The 21568-nt window shown below is 52.0% G+C and overlaps 1 protein-coding gene across 1 annotated transcript in view; it reads left to right on the forward strand.

Moving 5' to 3' along the window:
* The window catches only part of DNAH12 (dynein axonemal heavy chain 12), a 1534490-nt gene that overhangs the window by 401392 nt on the left and 1111530 nt on the right, over positions 1–21568 (forward strand). Inside the window, exon 19 of the mRNA XM_078661571.1 lies at positions 604–804. Coding sequence (XP_078517697.1) covers positions 604–804 — 201 coding nt within the window. The remainder of the gene's footprint in view (positions 1–603; positions 805–21568) is intronic.

Genomic DNA, 21568 nt, shown 5'->3' on the forward strand with positions numbered 1-21568 from the left:
CGTTTTAAAATGCTTCTTAAACAATAAAATGTGTTTTTGTCCCATGGGCCGTGTCTCTCATCTTTTTTTATTTTATTTTAATGAAGTCAGTAAAAGAAGGCTATCATTCTGCGTTAGCATTTTAGGAAATGACAAGTTGATAAATAACACTTACTTACTGACTCCATAAAAATTATTTTTAAGCAGTAGATAACTATTTTAAAGGTTGGAGGACGGATTATTGCTAATATCGTATTGTGTTAAGTCATATCATGTTACGTTATTTTATGTTATCAGGCATTTGTTTAGCATAGATTCAGGCAATAGCCTTCAGGCTGTATATTCACGGTTAAGTATTTTTGAATGATAAACCAGCTTATAAATGTTGCAGTGACTTTTTTTTAAACAAAGTGTTAAGACAGGCTTTTTTTTAATTTTAGCTTAAAAATTGAGGCAAAGTGGTAGACACGCTTTAAATATTATTTTATGTCTGTTTAAATCCTTTTCACTTACTTAAAATCACTTACAACTTCAGACCAGACAACAGATACAAGAATTAATGAAGACTTTTCGTTGTAAAGGGTTGCTGTTGATTAATCATATTTCCTTTTCTGACCTGCATAGGAATTCTCATTGGAGAAAGCAATGCATACCATGGTTGATATTTGGGAAGGCGTTTCCTTTAGCACAAGTGTTTATCGTGAGACTGGAGTTTCCATTTTGTCAGCAGTGGATGAGATACAGACGATGCTAGATGATCAGATTGTGAAAACGCAAACAATGAGGGGGTCACCTTTCAGTAAACCATTTGAAAAAGAAATTAAGGTATGTAAATGTATGAATGAATGCAGAAATACTTTTTTTTTTTTTTTTTTTGGTGTTCAAAACTGCTTTATTGAATTAAACATGGCATGGTACACAGCTTGGATCGCCTACAACCCGGAGGCCGGCAGCAGGAAAAGATGAACAGTACACAGCCTAGAAGCCGGCATCCCAGGGGCCCGGCGGCACAGTACATACTCATAGGACGCTGGTGTCGCGCCCGGTGGTGTAGGACATATAAGGATGAGCAGCAGTCGAACAGTGTCTTTGAGCAAGAGAAAGAGTCTCCCTCTTAATTTCGTTTTATTTTCGTAGTTTTTTAGAACAAAAAAACATAACACCCCAACCAGGTAACAACTAAGAGGCAGTGCGCGGCTGTGTAGTAGTGATGATTGATAGTGGTGCAGTGTGATGTCTCGGGCAGGTAGTGGCGTGTGGGAGCTATAGTGTCCAGTAACCTCAGTCTCAGTGCTGTAGGAGCCAATAGAGTGCCACTTCAAAAAATAATAAACGCGGGGTGCCTAGGGATATCGCCCACTAGAGGCGTGAGTACATCTCACGAGTGCTAGGGAGGGTGTGCATGCTCAGAGAGGAGGAGGGGTCAGGTCGATCGAGGCAGGGTATCTCACATCACCCGGATGATCGCGGGGAGCATTAGGGTACACACAGAGAGGGAGGGCTGAAAGCCATTTTAGAAGTTATAGGTTAAGTTCTGGGAGAGAGTTCGGGGTGCCGTGGGGAGGCAGGTAAGGCGTCCGACTGCGCGTCGTCGTCTGAGCGCCTGAGCAGGTAGTGCACCAGAGGGTCCCATATATCCCTAGGCCGACATGCGATAGGCAGCAGCTCAGCAAAGGTGGTATGCTGATCCTGACAATAAATCAAATCCGCAAGCCAGTCCTTGAACTTGGGCGCCCTGCCCCTGCTCCAGCGGCAAGCCACACGCCGCTTAGCCAAGAGCAGAGCAGTGTCAATACATTTTCTGCAGCCTCTAGGGAGTTGTATCGTACAACCAAGGATGGCTATCAGAGGATCCGCAGGGATCTCCTCTCCCACCATCTCCGCAAGGGCTTCCATCACCTGTCGCCAGAAGCTGGCGATCTGGGGGCAGGCCCATGCCAGGTGAAGAAAATCAGCATGGTCGGCACAACAACGCTCACAGCGATCATTATCGGCCAACCCGAACCTGTGCTTCCGGACCGGCGTGTAGTATATCCTCTGAAGGAATTTATAATGAATAATTTTCAGTCTGCAGCTGGCAGAGATGCGAGAAGTCAGCGTGCAGCAGTGTGTCCACTGGTCATCTGAAAGTTCGAGGGCAAGTTCAGCGGACCAGTGTATCCGGGCAGCGGAGACCTGCTCTGGGGCAGCTGCGCGGAATTGGCGGTAGAGCCCAGAGACCAAATGGGTCCCGTCCTGCGACCCCAAGAGGAAGTGCAGCGGAAGTAGTGTCTCAGGTTCATCAGGGTAGTTGGGCAGGACATCACGCATCCCTGCGCGTAACCGAATGTAGTAGAAGAGTTCAAGGGGTGTAGGCTTGTGCGTCTTAAAAAAGAGGTCAGTGGACTTGAAACGATGTTCATGAAACAGATCCCCCCAGCAGGCGACAAGCAGTTTGTCGCAGAGCCGGCGGAATCCCGGTTCTGATAACAAGGAAAGTTGTGGATGGTAGGTGAGCGGTAGTTTGGGGGAGTAGGGCAGCGGGCATGCCAGTCTCTTGGCGATACGGCGCCATGCATCTAGGGTGCAGGAGACCGAAGTATTCGATGTCGTGATAGATGTCCCAGGACAGTGTAGTAGGCCATTGAGCGGAAGCGGGTGTACAATCCAGTCTTCCACCGCTACATGCGGCATGAAGGGAGCAGGAGCCATCCAGTGGTAGGCAAAATGTGCCTGCCCGCACTGATAGTATGTTTCGAAATCAGGGATATCGAATCCTCCTCTGTCATAGGGAAGAGTCAGTGTCGACCACTTTAAGCGAGGAGATCTGCCACCCCAGAACAGTCTGCGCAGCTCCGAGCGGAGTGTCTTGAAGAAAAAGGCACCTGGGTAATAGGGGACGTTAAGAAAAAGGTACAGAAAACGGGGCAAAATCACCACTTTTATGAGTGATGCTCTCCCAGCCATGGAGAGCGGCAGCGTGATCCATCTATCAACGGAGGCAGTCAATTTGGTCATGGCAACTCCGTAGTTGGATCGTATCGTCTCGTCCTTATCCCGAGAGATACGGATTCCCAAGTAACGAAGGTCGTCGCGGCACCATGTTAACGGGTAATCGAGAGGGAAGGCGTGTACCGCATCTGTAAGAGGAAAAAATTGTGATTTTGCCCAATTGATGTGTACACCCGATACCCCTCCGTAGAGGACGAACTCCCGAAGCAGGGGATTGAGATGCGTGTCCGGATGTTTGACGTACAGTGTGATATCGTCCGCGTAGAGGGACACATCAATTTGTCGCTGTAGGCATTGTACCGCTCCTGCTCGGTGTAGTTGACGTAAGCGACAGTCGAGTGGCTCAACCGCAAGGGCAAAGAGCAGAGGAGAGAGCGGGCATCCCTGTCGGGTGCCTCTCGTGATGGTGATGGGTTGTGACAACCTTCCGTTAATTAGCACCCTCGCCGTGGGGTCCGTGTATAAGAGGCGAACCCAGGCTAAGAACAGTTTAGGGAATCCCATTCTAGCCAGGACAGAGAAGAGGTAGGGCCACTCGACAGAGTCGAACGCCTTGGTGGCGTCTAGGAACACAGCCGCCACTGGGACGTCAGGGTGTACTGTGCGGAGCAGGGAGAAGAGGGTGCGAAGATTATGAGATGTGGATCTACCCGCAACGAATCCAGATTGATCGGGCAGAACAAGTCTGGTCATGAGCAGCGAGAGCCGCGTGGCCAGGATCTTGGCGAGAATTTTAACATCGCAGTTTAGGAGGGAAAGTGGACGGTAAGAGTCGCAGGAGGAGGGGTCTTTATCCGGCTTCAGGAGGGAGGTGATGACCACCTCGCGCATAGAGCCGGGAAGTATCCCATCAGCGAGGGACTCGGTAAAGACCTCGCGGAGCACGGGCGCCATGATGTCAATGTAGGCTTTGTAGAACTCTGCTGGTATACCGTCGAGCCCCGGAGCCTTACCATTTTTGAGGGACATAATGGCGTCACGTACCTCGTCCAATTCGAACGGTGCCGCGAGAAACTCCCTGTCGCCATCGCTGAGCCAGCAGAGCGCCACGGCATTGAGGTATTCAGCGTATGGCACGTCTGTCCCTGCCGTGGACGTATAGAGTGACGAGTAATGCGTCGTGAATGCTGAGAGTATCGCATCCGACTCTCTGATAGTGGCGCCTGATTCATCAGTAAGCTCCAGTATATTGGTGTGTACCCGGTCTGGACGTGTAATCGCAGCCAGTACTTTACCAGGCCTATCTCCCTCGCAGTATTTCCGGGCGACCCAGTGTTTACCCCGATACTTCGCTTCTCTGGCCGCCTCCTCCTCATATTTGGACAGTGTTTCTCTGAAAGTCGCGTGTAGTTGTAGGTCAGTGTCTGACGTCATGCGGAGTTCCAGTTCTCGCAGGTCCCTGTCCAGTGTGGTGATGGTGTGTAGAATAGCACGCAGTACCCCGTGACCCTTTGAGATGCAGAACCCCCTGACAGTGACCTTGAAAGCCTCCCATACATGTTCGACCGACTCCACCGAACCCTTATTCCTAGGGAAGAAATCCTCGATTTCCTCACCCAGCTCAGTGCGAAATAGGTTGTCGAGGAGCATATCGGGACGCAGTCTCCACTGCGGCCTCGTGTTGTCCCACCCAGGAGTACGGAACTGCATCCTGACAGGGCTATGGTCAGAATAGGTACGAGGCAGATGGTCCACTCTTAACAGTTTTATAGCGATGTCTCTATTAATCAGAAAGTAATCTAAGCGCGCCCATGTCCCAGTATGAGATGTGAAGTGCGTACCCTCCCGTCCAAGGGGATGCAGGTGTCGCCAGGCATCCAACAGTCCCCCCTCCTCCACAACCCCTTGCAAAGCTTCTCGGGCACCGGGCTTGTAAGAGTTAACTCCATCCGCTCTGTCTAGGGGGGGCGCCAGCGCCAAGTTGAAATCACCACCCCAGATGACATGTCGTGCCCCAACAGCCACAATCTTACCCCACAATGTAGAAAAAAAGGCAGGTGAATCGACATTCGGTGCATACATAGACACAAACAGATAGATGTCATGGCCCACCCTACCCCACAACAAAGCATAGCGGCCCTCTTTGTCCATCTCCTCCCCAAGGCGATGAAAAGGCACTCCACGGGCAATCAGCACCGCAACACCCCTTGCATAGGTCGAGTAAGAGGAAAATACTCGAGTGCAAGCCCACTTTGACGCAAAAGAAACAGCACTTCGCGTAGGCAGATGGGTCTCCTGCAGCATGGCGATCTGTACATGATGTCTATCCAAGTAGGCAATGTTAGACCTGGCACCTTGGCGTGAGTTTCCCTTCCACTTTTTGCTGTTGTGCCTCAAATGTTTTGCTGGTGTCTGCTACTCAGGGCACTGCGCCACGGCCAACCCGTGCCGCAGTGCAAGTGCTCCCTACTGTAAAATGTACATGTGATTGATGTCCATGATTGGTGCCTTGGATTTACTGTTAGTCCCTAGTAAAGTGCACCAAGAGTGCCAGGGCTTGTGAATGCCAATACTGCTAGTGGGCCTGCAGCCCTGGTTGCGCCACCCACAGAAGCAGCCTTAAAATGTGTCTAGGGTCTGCCATTGCAGAACCTGCGTGCAGTCTGGTACTGTCATGCTGGCTGGGCAAGTGCACACACTTGCCAGCCCCTAAACCTTCCCTTAAATTCATATTAGTCACCCCTATGGTAGGCCTGAGGGCAGGGTGCATTGTAAGTATAAGGTAGGACATGCCCTGATGTGTGTGGCATGTTCTAATAGTGAATTACTGCCAAATTCGTTTTTGACTATTGCAAGGCTACCAGTTCCCTTCTAGGCAGATGGGCTGCTGGAATTATTACACTCTATAATCCCAGCAGGCTCAGGGAACATGGTAGAAATTAATGTTTAGTATGCCTGAACTCAGAATAATAAAATACTTCTTTTAGTAAAGTTTATTTTAATATCCTGTGTTTGCAAATGCTTCTTTTAGAAAGTTAGCCTTTGCTGGCCTAACCATTTCAGCCCGCCTCTGCTTGGATGTGGATCTGACTGTCTGGTGTGTGTGAGTGACAGGGCTGGGAGTTGACAGGTAGTGAATAGCCAGATGACACCTTAGTGGGTGGTGGGAGTTTCCCCTGAATGATGCATCAGGCTGTGCTCTGCCTCCACAATGCTGGCTCCGCCCTCCTGGGGAGCGACTGATGACTCAGCCTGCACCTGGCCCAGGAAGGACCGAAGCTTGTCAACAAAGTGCTCAAGCTGCCCCTGTCTTCACAATGCCGGCTCCGCCCCCCTGGGGAGCGGCTGATGTGCCTGCCCTCACACTGCATGCAGAAGCCAGAAGTACCCACAACAAGTGCTCAGAGACTGGAGCAGTTATGCAGAGGCCCCCCTGGCTTGCTAGAACAAAAGAAACTGGGTATAAAAGAAGGAGCCCTGCTCCTTGTAAATTAGATCCTGTTTGCGCTACAGAAGAAACTCTGCCCGAAGAGAAGGACCTGGAAGGACTACAAGGAGGAGTGCTGTCTCTGGCCTGTGTCTGGTGCCTTGCTGCCAAAGGAGAGGAAAGAAAAGACTACAAGAGACTTTTGCTTTATTGAAACTTTGTGCCAAACTCTGCTGAAAGATCTCCAAGGGCTTGCCTGTGAACTTGCCCCCTGACCAGCGCCCCAGGAACAGTGGGCGCTACCCCTCTGAAGAAAAGCTGCTGCTGGCGTGTGCTGTGCGTCTCTACAGCACCGAGGAAAGGAGATTTGAGAGCGCTGTGCCCTCCGCCACGCTCTCTGACAATTTGTGCAGCCGTGCCCCTCCCCCGACCACCGTGACGGTGGCCTGATCGTGTGCCAGCCTCAAAGTAAGGACCAGCCCCACGCTGGTCTGAGCGCCGTGACTGTCCGCGCTGAGCCGCCCTCGCAAAGGAAAGGGAGGACCTGCCCGGTCCGAGCATCGCCGCCTGTGTGACCCCCGAGGTACAGGCTGCTCCGCAAAGACCGGCACTGCCAAGATTGTGCCCCTCGTGACTTGGGCGCTGAGACCCCTGGCCCCCGCAGCTGGGAAGTGACTCGCTGCTGAGCCGTGCCTGAATTGTGCCCCGCGCTCCGTGGAGTGCACCCCCCTCAGCCCCGCCTGCTGCAGCTTCCCCCTTCAGTGTGAAGTAAACCTGATCCAGGAGAATCCTGCCCCGCATCTGCACCGTCATCCCGGGTGCCCTGTGACCTGCGCTGAGACTCGCAGGCCGCCGCACCCTCCAGGAAGACAACGCGACGTGGGACAGCTCCACGGACAGCCGTCCGCTCCAGGATCTGCAAGAACCCAAAGGTACAGTGACTTTGAGCGCCGTGTGAGCTTGGGCGCCCCGGGAGCCTCGCAGCTGCTGTCTGCTTGCAGCGCGAGCCGCCCCTGAGTCAGAGGCTCGCTCTGCTCCTGGCCTCCGAGGCCCCTCTTGACGCTCTCAGTGGCCCGCGGCCCCCTCCCCTAGAGTCAAGCCCCGAAGGGTGACTCATTACCAGAGTGGACGCGGCCGTGCCTTCGCGACTCACGCGGGAAGCGTGAGCTTTGGCAGGTCGGGCCCGATTTCTCCCGAGGACCCGGGCGGGGACGGCGGAAAGCGCATTGAGGCGCTATAAAACACTGAGCCTTTTCAAAACCAGGGCAGAAGGCCCACAAGACTGCATTTACTTGAGAACTGTGCCTTTTTATAAAGAGTAACTGGAACCTGCATTTAAAGTAACCAAGACTGTATTTACAAGCCTGCTTTTTACAAATATATAAAGAGACATATTTTTACAACATACAGTTTGGTGTCATTGTGTGGTGGGTTGGTTGTGATGGTGTAATATTGCAAATGTTTAACCCTATGTGCCCCAGAGATTAGCCTAGACTGCTTGCGCCACACTACCTAGAGGGTAAGCAGAGGTTGTTCTTGAAGGTAACCCTCAGCCCTGACAGGGAAGAGAGAGTCCCTGCTTGTCGCCAGTGCTGCACTGCGCCAACTAGAGACTCCCCCTTCCTACATTGGACGCAGCGTGAGGATCGCGAATTTACATTTGCAGTGTTTTACCTTAGCTACTGAACATTGCATAAGTGATTACAGTCCAGTATCTTAGCCACAGACTTTTTGGTTCTTAATTTTGCTAAAAGAAGAAGATCCCTAGTGTTGAAAGCATGACTGGCACAAACAGCATTGATGGAGGAGAATCCATAGCCTCTGGTGCGTTGGAGCTAGAATGGGATGCATCAAAGCTGTATGACTACACAAGAAAGGAACTGAAGTTTTTCTGCAAGAAACTCAAGGTTCCACACGTGGGGTGCAGAAACAAACCTGAGCTCTACAAGGCCCTGAAGGCCTGGATGGAATCTAGGAAGGCGCCTGAGGATCAGGATGCACCTGTGGATCCTGTGAGTCTGGAAAAACCAGACAGCGTCCTTAGCTTTGGCAGAGGCCTGTCGCCAGAGGAGCTGGCAGACAGACAGGCAACCAGGGATCATGAAATGAAGTTGGCAGAATTGAATTTAAAGGGCCAAATGGAGCTTGAAAGCAAAAGAATGGCTCTGGAAGAGCGAAAACTCCAAATGGAGCATGAAGTGAAAATGAGGGAGATGAGTCTAAAAGAGAAAAGCTTGGATCATCCTCCCTCTGGTGGCAGCGCAACGCCGGTGCAGGTAGAGTCTAGAGTGCACATCCCCAAAGATGTAGTTAAAGAGTTCTTTAAGGGGGATGACATAGGACAGTGGTTTAGGGCATATGAGGTAGCCATGTTTTCCCACCGGGTCCCTGACAAGGATTGGGGAGCGGGGTTATGGGGAAGGTTCCTTAGCGAAGGGCGGGACACCCTGCTAGATTTGCCCACTGAAGACCAGAGATCCTATCCCCATATGAAAGAAGCTTTAATGACCAGGTATGGGCTTACCCCTGAAATGTATAGACAGAAGTTTAGGGGGTGTAATAAGCGGCCTGGGAATACATATGTGGAGTTTGTGACTTTTTTTTGCAGAGCACTGGATGGTTGGGTGAAGGGTAACAAAGTGAATGATTTTCAAGGTCTCTTTGATTTAATTGCATGGGAGCACTTGTCTGATCAATGTTTTCCTGAGTTACGCCAGCACCTGATTGATAGCAAGCTGTCCAACCCGAGGAAGCTTGCTGAGGAGGCGGACCGCTGGCTCAGCACCAGGGTCCACAAGGGTCCAGTGGGAGACTCCGCCAAGGGTGGGCAGGGTCCCCAGCAGAAGAGTGGGGGGGACAAGGGAAAACAGAAAGGGTTCCAAAAAGGCCCCCAAAGTAATCCCCAAGGGGACCAGCAGAAAGGTTCTCAGCCTCCCCCACCCCCAAAGCAGAATGGGGCCCCGACAGGTAGACCTGTTCCAAAGGGGCCCTTCAATTGTTTCAAATGTGGTGACCCGGGGCACATAGCCAGTGACCCCAAGTGTCGCCTGTTTGGAAAACCAGCACCCACTGGTGCTCCGCCCCGACAAGTGACCAGTGTTCACTTAGGAGAAGAAGTGATGGTCCCGGGGGGTGGAGATCCTGTTCAGATGACCCTAGTCTCACTAGGAGACAGTGAGATGGTCCCTACAAACTACCTGCCCTCTAACACTAAAAAATATGGGCAGGTGGTTACCATCAATGGTAGGAAAGCTGAGGCTCTTAGAGACACAGGAGCCAGTGTGACTGCAGTGAGGCATCACCTGGTGTCTCAAGAGCAGGTTGTACCCCATGCCTATTGTAGGGTTGTCAATGCTGACAACTCAGAGAGCCAATGTCCAATGGCTCAAGTTCCCTTCGAGTGGGGGGGGGGTCTCTGGTACTCTGCAGGTCTGTGTGAGGAAAGCCATGCCTGTTGACTGTTTGCTAGGGAATGACTTGGAGGACTCCCCTTGGGAAAAGGTGGAGAAAACGACTCACCTGAAGATGGTGGGTCTACCTGACTGGGCGTGCGTGACCACCCGGTCAATGGCAGCCAGTAGGGGTGATCAAGAGGTCCTGGGGCCTGAAGGAGAGGCCCAGGAACCGGCCTTAGGGAGAAGGCGCAGGGTGCGCGGGAAACCGGCCCCTGAAGTTCCCACGGTCCAGGAGGAAGCAGACCTTGAGGGGGATGCCCTGGAGCCTACTGGGGAACAGATTGCCGAACTGGGGGACCTGCCTGAGCTGACCCATTGGCAGCAAGAAGGAGGCCCCTCCAGGGAGGAATTCTGCAGGGAGCAGAAAGAATGCCCTTCTCTCGTGGGTATGCGGCAGCAGGCTGCAGACCAGGCCAATGGTGTTCAGGCCAAAACACATTATGTGTACTGGGAGAATGACCTCCTGTATTCAGAGCCTAAGGCTGCTGAACCTGGGTCAGCCCGTGTGCTGGTGGTACCCCAGAAGTTCAGACCCTTCCTACTGGGACTGGCTCATGATGTGCCTTTAGCAGGACATTTGGGGATGGACAAGACCTATGACAGGCTTGTCACCCACTTCTACTGGCCCCAAATGCACAAGAGCTCAGATGCTCATTGTAGGACCTGTCCAACTTGCCAGGCAAGTGGGAAGAGCGGAGGGAAGAACAAGGCTCCCCTCCAACCCTTCCCTGTGGTCAGTACTCCATTCCAACGAGTGGGTATTGACATTGTTGGGCCTCTGGACCCCAAGACAGCCATGGGCAACAGGTTCATCCTGGTCTTGGTGGATCATGCCACCCGGTACCCTGAAGCCATCCCTCTGAGGACAGTGACGGCCCCCGTGGTGGGGCGTGCACTGATGGGAATTTTCTCCAGAGTGGGATTCCCTCTAGAGGTGGTGAGCGACAGGGGGACCAACTTTATATCCAAGTATATGAAGTCCCTTTGGCAAGAGTGTGGTGTAACCTACAAGTTCACCACACCTTACCATCCCCAAGGAAATGGGTTGGTTGAAAGATTCAACCGAACCCTGAAGGGCATGATCATGGGCCTGGAAGGTCCAATGAGGCGTAAGTGGGACGTCCTCTTACCATGCCTGCTCTTTGCATACCGCGAGGTGCCACAGAAGTCCCTAGGGTTCAGCCCCTTTGAACTGCTGTATGGTCACCCCGTGAGAGGACCACTGAGTTTGGTAAAGGAAGGCTGGGAGCAATCTCCCAGGAAACCTCCCCAGAATGTATATAGCTACATGCTGGCCTTCAGAAACCAAACCAGGCGCTTCAGACAACTTGCTGAGGCAAATCTGGAAGCCAGCCAGGAGGAGATGAAGCGGTGGTACGACCAGAATGCCACTCTGTTAGAGCTTCAGCCTGGACAAGAGGTGTATGTCTTGGCCCCAGTGGAACCCTGTGCACTTCAGGATAAGTGGACAGGTCCATTTGAGGTTGTGGAGCGCAAGAGCCCAGTGACATACTTGGTGGACATGAAGACGCCCAGGAATCCTTTACGGGTCCTACATGTTAACCGCCTCAAGCCCCACTTCAAAAGGTCCGAAGTGGGCATGCTGTTGGCCACTGATGATGGAATGGAAGAAGAGTCTGAGCCTCTTCCTGACCTCTTAGTGGCCTGTGAGAAAGATGGGTCAGTGGATGGAGTTAACCTCTCACCCACCCTGACCCCTGAACAACAGGAAGACTGCCGCCAATTGCTGGGGCAGTTTCCAGATCTGTTCTCCCTGGTTCCTAGTGTCACAGATTGGTGCGTCCATGATGTGGACACAGGAGACAGCTTACCTGTGAAGCATAAGGCTTACAGGGTGACTGACAGGGTCAGGGCCTGCATCAAGGAGGAGGTCTCCAAGATGCTTGCTCTTAGGGTGGTTGAGTCTTCCAGCAGTCCTTGGTCCAGCCCCGTGGTCTTGGTCCCAAAGGCTGCTGCGCCGGGAGCCACACCTGAACTCCGGTTCTGTGTGGACTACAGAGGACTCAATTCAGTCACCAAGACTGACGCGCACCCTATCCCCAGAGCTGATGAGCTCATTGATCGGCTAGGGGCTGCCCGGTTCCTCAGCACGTTTGATTTAACGTCTGGGTACTGGCAGATCGCCTTGACCGATGGGGCAAAGGAGAGGTCCGCATTCTCCACACCAGATGGGCATTTCCAGTTCCGGGTTATGCCATTTGGAATGAAGAATGCCCCTGCCACCTTTCAGAGGTTGGTCAACCAGGTGTTGGTTGGGCTGGATGAGTTCAGTGCCGCCTACCTGGATGACATCGCAGTGTTCAGTGGTACCTGGCCAGAACACCTGCGGCACCTCTGGGAAGTGTTGATGGCGCTGCGCAAGGCAGGCCTCACAATCAAGGCAAGCAAGTGCCAGATTGGGCAGGGCTCAGTGGTGTACTTGGGACACCAAGTGGGGAGTGGCAAGGTGGCACCCTTGCAACCCAAAATTGCAACCATCCTGGCTTGGGAACCCCCCAAGACCCAGACTGCAGTGAGAGCCTTCCTGGGGCTCACTGGGTATTACAGGAGGTTTGTCAAGGGCTATGGCACTATTGTGACCCCCTTGACAGAGCTGACTTCTAAGAAGCAGCCCAGGAATGTGATTTGGACTGACACCTGTCAGAAGGCTTTTGACACCCTGAAGACTGCCATGTGCACGGCGCCCGTGCTCCTGGCTCCTGATTTCTCCAAGGAATTCATAGTGCAAACAGACGCTTCAGAGCATGGTGTAGGGGCTGTTCTCTCACAGATGACTGAGGAGGGCTGGGACCAACCCGTAGCCTTCATCAGTAGGAGGTTACTTCCACGGGAAAGTAGGTGGAGTGCAATAGAGCGAGAAGCATTTGCTGTGGTCTGGGCGCTGAAGAAGCTAAGACCCTACTTGTTTGGGTCTCACTTCCGGGTTCAGACAGACCACAGGCCCCTCAGATGGTTGATGCAAATGAGGGGTGAGAACCCAAAACTGTTGAGGTGGTCCATCTCCCTACAGGGTATGGACTTCACGGTGGAACACCGCCCTGGCACAGATCACGCCAATGCTGATGGTCTGTCCAGATTTTTCCGCCTTAGTGATGTGGAACTCCCTGGGGAAGGGTAGTTCCCCCCACATTTCAGCTGGAGGGGACACGTGTTAGACCTGGCACCTTGGCGTGAGTTTCCCTTCCACTTTTTGCTGTTGTGACTCAAATGTTTTGCTGGTGTCTGCTACTCAGGGCACTGCGCCACGGCCAACCCGTGCCGCAGTGCAAGTGCTCCCTACTGTAAAATGTACATGTGATTGATGTCCATGATTGGTGCCTTGGATTTACTGTTAGTCCCTAGTAAAGTGCACCAAGAGTGCCAGGGCTTGTGAATGCCAATACTGCTAGTGGGCCTGCAGCGCTGGTTGCGCCACCCACAGAAGCAGCCTTAAAATGTGTCTAGGGTCTGCCATTGCAGAACCTGCGTGCAGTCTGGTACTGTCATGCTGGCTGGGCAAGTGCACACACTTGCCAGCCCCTAAACCTTCCCTTAACTTCATATTAGTCACCCCTATGGTAGGCCTGAGGGCAGGGTGCATTGTAAGTATAAGGTAGGACATGCCCTGATGTGTGTGGCATGTTCTAATAGTGAATTACTGCCAAATTCGTTTTTCACTATTGCAAGGCTACCAGTTCCCTTCTAGGCAGATGGGCTGCTGGAATTATTACACTCTATAATCCCAGCAGGCTCAGGGAACATGGTAGAAATTAATGTTTAGTATGCCTGAACTCAGAATAATAAAATACTTCTTTTAGTAAAGTTTATTTTAATATCCTGTGTTTGCAAATGCTACTTTTAGAAAGTTAGCCTTTGCTGGCCTAACCATTTCAGCCCGCCTCTGCTTGGATGTGGATCTGACTGTCTGGTGTGTGTGAGTGACAGGGCTGGGAGTTGACAGGTAGTGAATAGCCAGATGACACCTTAGTGGGTGGTGGGAGTTTCCCCTGAATGATGCATCAGGCTGTGCTCTGCCTCCACAATGCTGGCTCCGCCCTCCTGGGGAGCGACTGATGACTCAGCCTGCACCTGGCCCAGGAAGGACCGAAGCTTGTCAACAAAGTGCTCAAGCTGCCCCTGTCTTCACAATGCCGGCTCCGCCCCCCTGGGGAGCGGCTGATGTGGATGCCCTCACACTGCATGCAGAAGCCAGAAGTACCCACAACAAGTGCTCAGAGACTGGAGCAGTTATGCAGAGGCCCCCCTGGCTTGCTAGAACAAAAGAAACTGGGTATAAAAGAAGGAGCCCTGCTCCTTGTAAATTAGATCCTGTTTGCGCTACAGAAGAAACTCTGCCCGAAGAGAAGGACCTGGAAGGACTACAAGGAGGAGTGCTGTCTCTGGCCTGTGTCTGGCGCCTTGCTGCCAAAGGAGAGGAAAGAAAAGACTACAAGAGACTTTTGCTTTATTGAAACTTTGTGCCAAACTCTGCTGAAAGATCTCCAAGGGCTTGCCTGTGAACTTGCCCCCTGACCAGCGCCCCAGGAACAGTGGGCGCTACCCCTCTGAAGAAAAGCTGCTGCTGGCGTGTGCTGTGCGTCTCTACAGCACCGAGGAAAGGAGATTTGAGAGCGCTGTGCCCTCCGCCACGCTCTCTGACAATTTGTGCAGCCGTGGCCCTCCCCCGACCACCGTGACGGTGGCCTGATCGTGTGCCAGCCTCAAAGTAAGGACCAGCCCCACGCTGGTCTGAGCGCCGTGACTGTCCGCGCTGAGCCGCCCTCGCAAAGGAAAGGGAGGACCTGCCCTGTCCGAGCATCGCCGCCTGTGTGACCCCCGAGGTACAGGCTGCTCCGCAAAGACCGGCACTGCCAAGATTGTGCCCCTCGTGACTTGGGCGCTGAGACCCCTGGCCCCCGCAGCTGGGAAGTGACTCGCTGCTGAGCCGTGCCTGAATTGTGCCCCGCGCTCCGTGGAGTGCACCCCCCTCAGCCCCGCCTGCTGCAGCTTCCCCCTTCAGTGTGAAGTAAACCTGATCCAGGAGAATCCTGCCCCGCATCTGCACCGTCATCCCGGGTGCCCTGTGACCTGCGCTGAGACTCGCAGGCCGCCGCACCCTCCAGGAAGACAACGCGACGTGGGACAGCTCCACGGACAGCCGTCCGCTCCAGGATCTGCAAGAACCCAAAGGTACAGTGACTTTGAGCGCCGTGTGAGCTTGGGCGCCCCGGGAGCCTCGCAGCTGCTGTCTGCTTGCAGCGCGAGCCGCCCCTGAGTCAGAGGCTCGCTCTGCTCCTGGCCTCCGAGGCCCCTCTTGACGCTCTCAGTGGCCCGCGGCCCCCTCCCCTAGAGTCAAGCCCCGAAGGGTGACTCATTACCAGAGTGGACCCGGCCGTGCCTTCGCGACTCAAGCGGGAAGCGTGAGCTTTGGCAGGTCGGGCCCGATTTCTCCCGAGGACCCGGGCGGGGACGGCGGAAAGCGCATTGAGGCGCTATAAAACACTGAGCCTTTTCAAAACCAGGGCAGAAGGCCCACAAGACTGCATTTACTTGAGAACTGTGCCTTTTTATAAAGAGTAACTGGAACCTGCATTTAAAGTAACCAAGACTGTATTTACAAGCCTGCTTTTTACAAATATATAAAGAGACATATTTTTACAACATACAGTTTGGTGTCATTGTGTGGTGGGTTGTTTTGTTGGTGTAATATTGCAAATGTTTAACCCTATGTGCCCCAGAGATTAGCCTAGACTGCTTGCGCCACACCACCTAGAGGGTAAGCAGAGGTTGTTCTTGAAGGTAACCCTCAGCCCTGACGGGGAAGAGAGAGTCCCTGCTTGTCGCCAGTGCTGCACTGCGCCAACTAGAGACTCCCCCTTCCTACAGGCGATAACATTTCTGCATTTTTTAGCATCATTCAAACCTCGGACATTCCATGATAAACATGTCAAACGCGCCGTCGCAGTCAAAGCAGCCATGGACACAGCAACAGTATACGTAAGAGCGCCCGAGGGGGTCGCATTATGACACCACACCCACCCCTCCAGCACCGAGACATACTCCAGGCGAGCAAATATAAACACAGTCTGAGCACAGTTATCCTCAAGAACCCTAACCCCCCCCCTCCCACCCCAGCATCCCAATCATGCCAGAAGCCATGGAACCCACCCACGTAGCCCTCCCCCCTCCCCCACCCTCCCAACTTTAGTAGCGCAAACCGCGTAAAAACGCAACAATGCAATGGGGGACACCCGACAGGGGTACAACATAGAGCGCGCGCTGCCACCATCCGATCCTTAGCTCCAGAACTATACCGCCCTCGGTGGAGACTAGGGCCGAGACAGTGGTCCTTGGTGTACGTTACCACTGGGGTGCAAGGTTCATACAGGTCCATCATTCATGTAGCATCCCAGCTATTAGTGTCCAAGTCGTTGTCAGCAGGCAGGTCAGTGCAGTGCATATGCAGCTCAAGGCGTGAAGTAATAATTAGTCATCGCGATGCACCGGAGGTAGGTCATCATTCTCCAGGTCGTCCGCAGGCTCCCGCTCGTCCCTGCGTGCCCTTCGGATCTTCTTCAGGAAGTCCTCAGCCTTTTGCGGGTTTGTAAAACAACTTTGCTTGCCCTGATGGGTGACTCGGAGCTTTGCAGGATACAAGAGGGCATAGTCTATTTGAGCTTCCCGCAGTTTTTTTTTCACTGGAAGGAACTTGCGTCGTTCGTCCTGAACCATCGGTGTAAAATCGGGGTAGATGGAGAAAGTGATCCCGTCATACTGCAACGATCTTTGAGTTCGAGCAGCTCTGAGGGCGGTATCACGATCGCGATAGTTCAAGAGACGAGCAATTATACGCCTCGGTGGCAGACCAGGCTGTGGCATAGGTGCCAGGGAGCGGTGGGCCCTCTCCACAATGAACTGAGGCGAGAAAGCCTCTTCTCCAATCGAGCCCCTAAGCAATTTCTCCACGTACAGTTCCATCCTGCCCGTGCCCGTGGATTCCGGCACATTTGTAATGCGAATGTTGTTTCGGCGGCTGCGCGCTTCTAAGTCCTCGTTCTTTGCCGCTATGACACGAAGCAGGTTGTCCATTCTGGCCAGCTGCGTCGTATGGGTCGTGGCCATATCAGTGTTGTCAGAGATCCTCTACTCCGCGGTCGTAATACGCTCTTCTTGGCGGTCAACTTTGTGGACCAGGGCATCCAGACGGGCCGTGACCCCGTCCACTTTCTCCACAACGGTGGCAAAGCCTTGACGCATCTCCTGTATCAGGTTGGTAAGGTCCACAGCAGGGGCCGGAGGTGAGGAGGGTTGTGGAGCCGGCGCGCTGGGTCCCGGGTTCATCTGTGATGATGTGGCGTTTTTGCGCGCGCTGTCGAAACTCAGCTTGGGCTGGCGAGTCTCGGGCCGCCCCATGACAGTGTCCGGAGGCGAGCGATGGGCCGCAATGAGAGAGGTCAGTGCAAACCAGCGCCGGTGCAGGCCTAGCAGGAAGGATGGGACCAGCAGGAGGTAGGAGGATCCCAGGCTCGGTATGTCCCTATAAACAGCAGGAGGGGCGACACCAAGGAGAAGCGCTATACAGCCTTAGAGCGCCAAGAGGCAGTGAGTGAGCAGCTAGCCAGAGGCACGCAGTTGCAGCTACAGGCACTTTCAGCACATATCCGGATGGGGAAAAGGCCAGGACTCCGAAGGTAGCAGCGGGCAGCAGGGGCCAAGCCAGACGGACAAAACGTGGCTATCAGCAGCTGTGCGATGTGTCTTGTAGGACGGCACCCCACACGTCCCAGTAGGCAGCCGGTGAGTGAGGCGGGACGTGGCAGGGGGCACTGCGCACAGGGGGGGCCGGCCTCCGACCCCCAGAAGGCAGATCCAAAGGTCCGCACCGCACAGGCTGGGATTCGCGGCAATGCGGGAGACAGGATCGGCAGTCCCAGGGGGCCGCAGCTCTACCCGCCGTGCGGGGAGCGTCCCCCCCTCAGCGCCAGCAAGGTGAGTCCGCGAGGGCTTGGGGAGGGGGGGGGGGAGACCCAAGGGAAGTCCGCAGCAGCCGCCTACCTGCATGGCAGCCTCCGCACACCGCCCCGGAAGGATCGTGAGAGGAGTCCTGGTGCGGCCTTGGGTCCTCGTGGCAGTCCCCGAGGTCGCGTGATCGCGGTGGCCGAGCGTCCGCCCTCCGCAGCTCCGGAGCCCAAGCCGGGCGGAGTTCAGCAGCCCGTAACTCCTGCCCCAGAGCCCACAGCGACTCCAAACTTGGAACGAGTGTAGGGTGCAATATCAGGATGTAGAATCCAGTCTTTTTAGGGCGATATAGCACCCCGTGGCACAGGATCAAGGAAGGATGTATGACCAAGGAGCGGGAGCTGCACGTCTAAGCAGCCATTCCGCAAGCGCGCCCTCTAGCGCCCCCGCAGAAATAATACTTGATTAACCTCTGAAATACATTTCTCTCACTCACTAGCCTCTGTAGTCATTGTAGAGAAAATGTTTGTCTTTGGTAACTGATAGAGACTTCTAACTGCAGATTCCTTACCTTTGAATATCCCAGGCGTCAGGTGACTCCACTCGGCTCCGTGTGACATAGTCGGCGTCAGTAAAGTCTGTTATGACGTTGCGGTACCTATATAGGTGCCACCCAGGCCCGCGGACATCAGTTCTTTTCTTTCCACACCAGTTAAGCGCATGATCCGTCGCTAACCCTCTGTCGCTTTTTGACAGGTTTATTCTCGACTTTTTGCTGAATTCGAAAAAAAAAATCACCTTTGTGTGCGAGGATGTCTTCGATGAAGACGGGGTTCAAGCCATGCAGTGCCGGTCACCGCATGATGTCGGTTACCGCCCCCCACATTGTCTGCCTCTTAGATCTCCAGCACGACCACGATTCTGGCGGATACTATGTTCATTCTGCAGTTTCTTTATCTACATTGTTACATAGGCTAGTGTTATATTCTGTGCTTGCATTCAGTGATCAGAATTAAATCAAAATTGGGAAAATTATGATTTCCAAACCGAAACTTAATATTAACAAATCTCAATCCAAGTCTAACAAATATGAAAGGACCAGTTCTAACCACTGTATTAGATGTGGTAATCCCTCCCACAACAAAAACAGCAGATGTCCAGCTATATATGTCTCTTGCAATTACTGTAAAAGGTTTGGTCATTTTGCTAGCGTATGTTTGAAGAGAAAAAGCGCTAAGAAACCTGTAGCATGTATTGTCGAATCTGATAGCGAGAGTGAATCTGAAACCATTTCTATAATCAGAGAAGAAAGTGAAGAGCATAGAAACGTTGGATCACCTGTTGAAGTCATTGAAGGTGATCCTGCTAAGTGTCGTGACCCTATTGTTGACATTGGTGTTAGGGATAAGGTTCTTCCACTACTAGTTGATTCAGGCTCCAGGATCACAATAATTACTAAAAAACTGTTTGACGGGACTTGGGGTGATTCCATGCCTCTTTTCCCTCCAGATCGGTCCCCAGTTTCATATGAAGGACTAAAGATCGACTTGCTGGGTTTCTTTGAAGAAGTCATGTATCAAAGGGAAAGTTTACATCGCTATTAAAGGGCTGAACATACTTGGTTGGTTTCACCAGGGTCTATTCGGAATGATGTTGAAGCCTGGTACACGGGAACAAGTGTCAGTAGTAGAATGTGAACATGACTTCAAGAACAAGTGGGAAAATAAATTTCCGTCTGTCTTTGGAGACCAGTTAGGGAAAGTTAAGGGCTTTAAACATAAGATTATTGTTAAGGAAGGTGCTACGCCTGTAAAGCACAAACTTAGGGGAGTACCTTTCAGCGTTAGATTTGGAAAATGAACTTAAAGATCTGTGCTCCAAGGGAGTCATCGAACCTGCAGAATCATCTTTGAGGCTTTCTCCCTTGGTGGTTGCGCGAAAAAATAATGGCCAACTCAGGGTCTGTGTGGATTTAAGGTCCCTTAACAAAGAAATATGGGTCGATTCGCACCCCTTACCCAAGATTTCTGATCTTTTTGCAGCCACCAAGGGGGCCAAATTCTTTTCCAAATTAGACCTAGCCAGTTCCTATCATCAGGTCGAACTTCATCCAGATTCAAAGCACCTCACTGCTTTTGTTTCTCTTTTAGGGACTTACCAATATCGCAGGATGCCTTTTTGATTGGCCTCAGCGGCATCTGTTTTTCAACGGATAATGAACAACATTCTTCGTGTTGTAGGCTCCGTACTTGTTTTTCAAGATGACGTTCTTGTTTTTGGGAAAGACACTGAATCACATGATGTTACCTTGGATAAGGTTTTGTCCTTGTTCAAAGAACATGGGATTGTACTCAAGTCAGAGAAATGTGAATTCTTCTGTGAAAAAGTTGAATACCTGGGTCACGTTGTGTCAAAGGATGGTGTGAGTCCAAAACCGGGTTTGTTAGAAGCAATTTCCAAAACCCCTCAAACCACGGACAAGTCAGGGGGTTAAGTCATTATTGGGTCTCTGTGAATACTATTCGAAGTTTGTCCCAAATTTTGCTACAATAATTCGTCCCATAAGTGAACTCTTGAAGAAAGGTGTAGTATTTAAATGGGATGAGGAGTGTTCTCGTGCTTCGAGGCTTTGAGGCTTTCTCCCTTGGTGGTTGCGCGAAAAAGTAATGTCCAACTCAGGGTCTGTGTGGATTTAAGGTCCCTTAACAAAGAAATATGGGTCGATTCGCACCCCTTACCCAAGATTTCTGATCTTTTTGCAGCCACCAAGGGGGCCAAATTCTTTTCCAAATTAGACCTAGCCAGTTCCTATCATCAGGTCGAACTTCATCCCGATTCAAAGCACCTCACTGCTTTTGTTTCTCTTTTAGGGACTTACCAATATCGCAGGATGCCTTTTGGGTTGGCCTCAGCGGCATCTGTTTTTCAACGGATAATGAACAACATTCTTCGTGTTGTAGGCTCCGTACTTGTTTTTCAAGATGACGTTCTTGTTTTTGGGAAAGACACTGAATCACATGATGTTACCTTGGATAAGGTTTTGTCCTTGTTCAAAGAACATGGGATTGTACTCAAGTCAGAGAAATGTGAATTCTTCTGTGAAAAAGTTGAATACCTGGGTCACGTTGTGTCAAAGGATGGTGTGAGTCCAAAACCGGATTTGTTAGAAGCAATTTCCAAAACTCCTCAAACCACGGACAAGTCGGGGGTTAAGTCATTATTGGGTCTCTGTGAATACTATTCGAAGTTTGTCCCAAATTTTGCTACAATAATTCGTCCCATAAGTGAACTCTTGAAGAAAGGTGTAGTATTTAAATGGGATGAGGAGTGTTCTCGTGCTTCGAGGCTTTGAGGCTTTCTCCCTTGGTGGTTGCGCGAAAAAGTAATGTCCAACTCAGGGTCTGTGTGGATTTAAGGTCCCTTAACAAAGAAATATGGGTCGATTCGCACCCCTTACCCAAGATTTCTGATCTTTTTGCAGCCACCAAGGGGGCCAAATTCTTTTCCAAATTAGACCTAGCCAGTTCCTATCATCAGGTCCAACTTCATCCCGATTCAAAGCACCTCACTGCTTTTGTTTCTCTTTTAGGGACTTACCAATATCGCAGGATGCCTTTTGGGTTGGCCTCAGCGGCATCTGTTTTTCAACGGATAATGAACAACATTCTTCGTGTTGTAGGCTCCGTACTTGTTTTTCAAGATGACGTCTTGTTTTTGGGAAAGACACTGAATCACATGATGTTACCTTGGATAAGGTTTTGTCCTTGTTCAAAGAACATGGGATTGTACTCAAGTCAGAGAAATGTGAATTCTTCTG

The sequence above is a fragment of the Lissotriton helveticus genome, chromosome 9 (assembly GCF_964261635.1).
Source record: "Lissotriton helveticus chromosome 9, aLisHel1.1, whole genome shotgun sequence".
Taxonomy (NCBI): domain Eukaryota; kingdom Metazoa; phylum Chordata; class Amphibia; order Caudata; family Salamandridae; genus Lissotriton; species Lissotriton helveticus.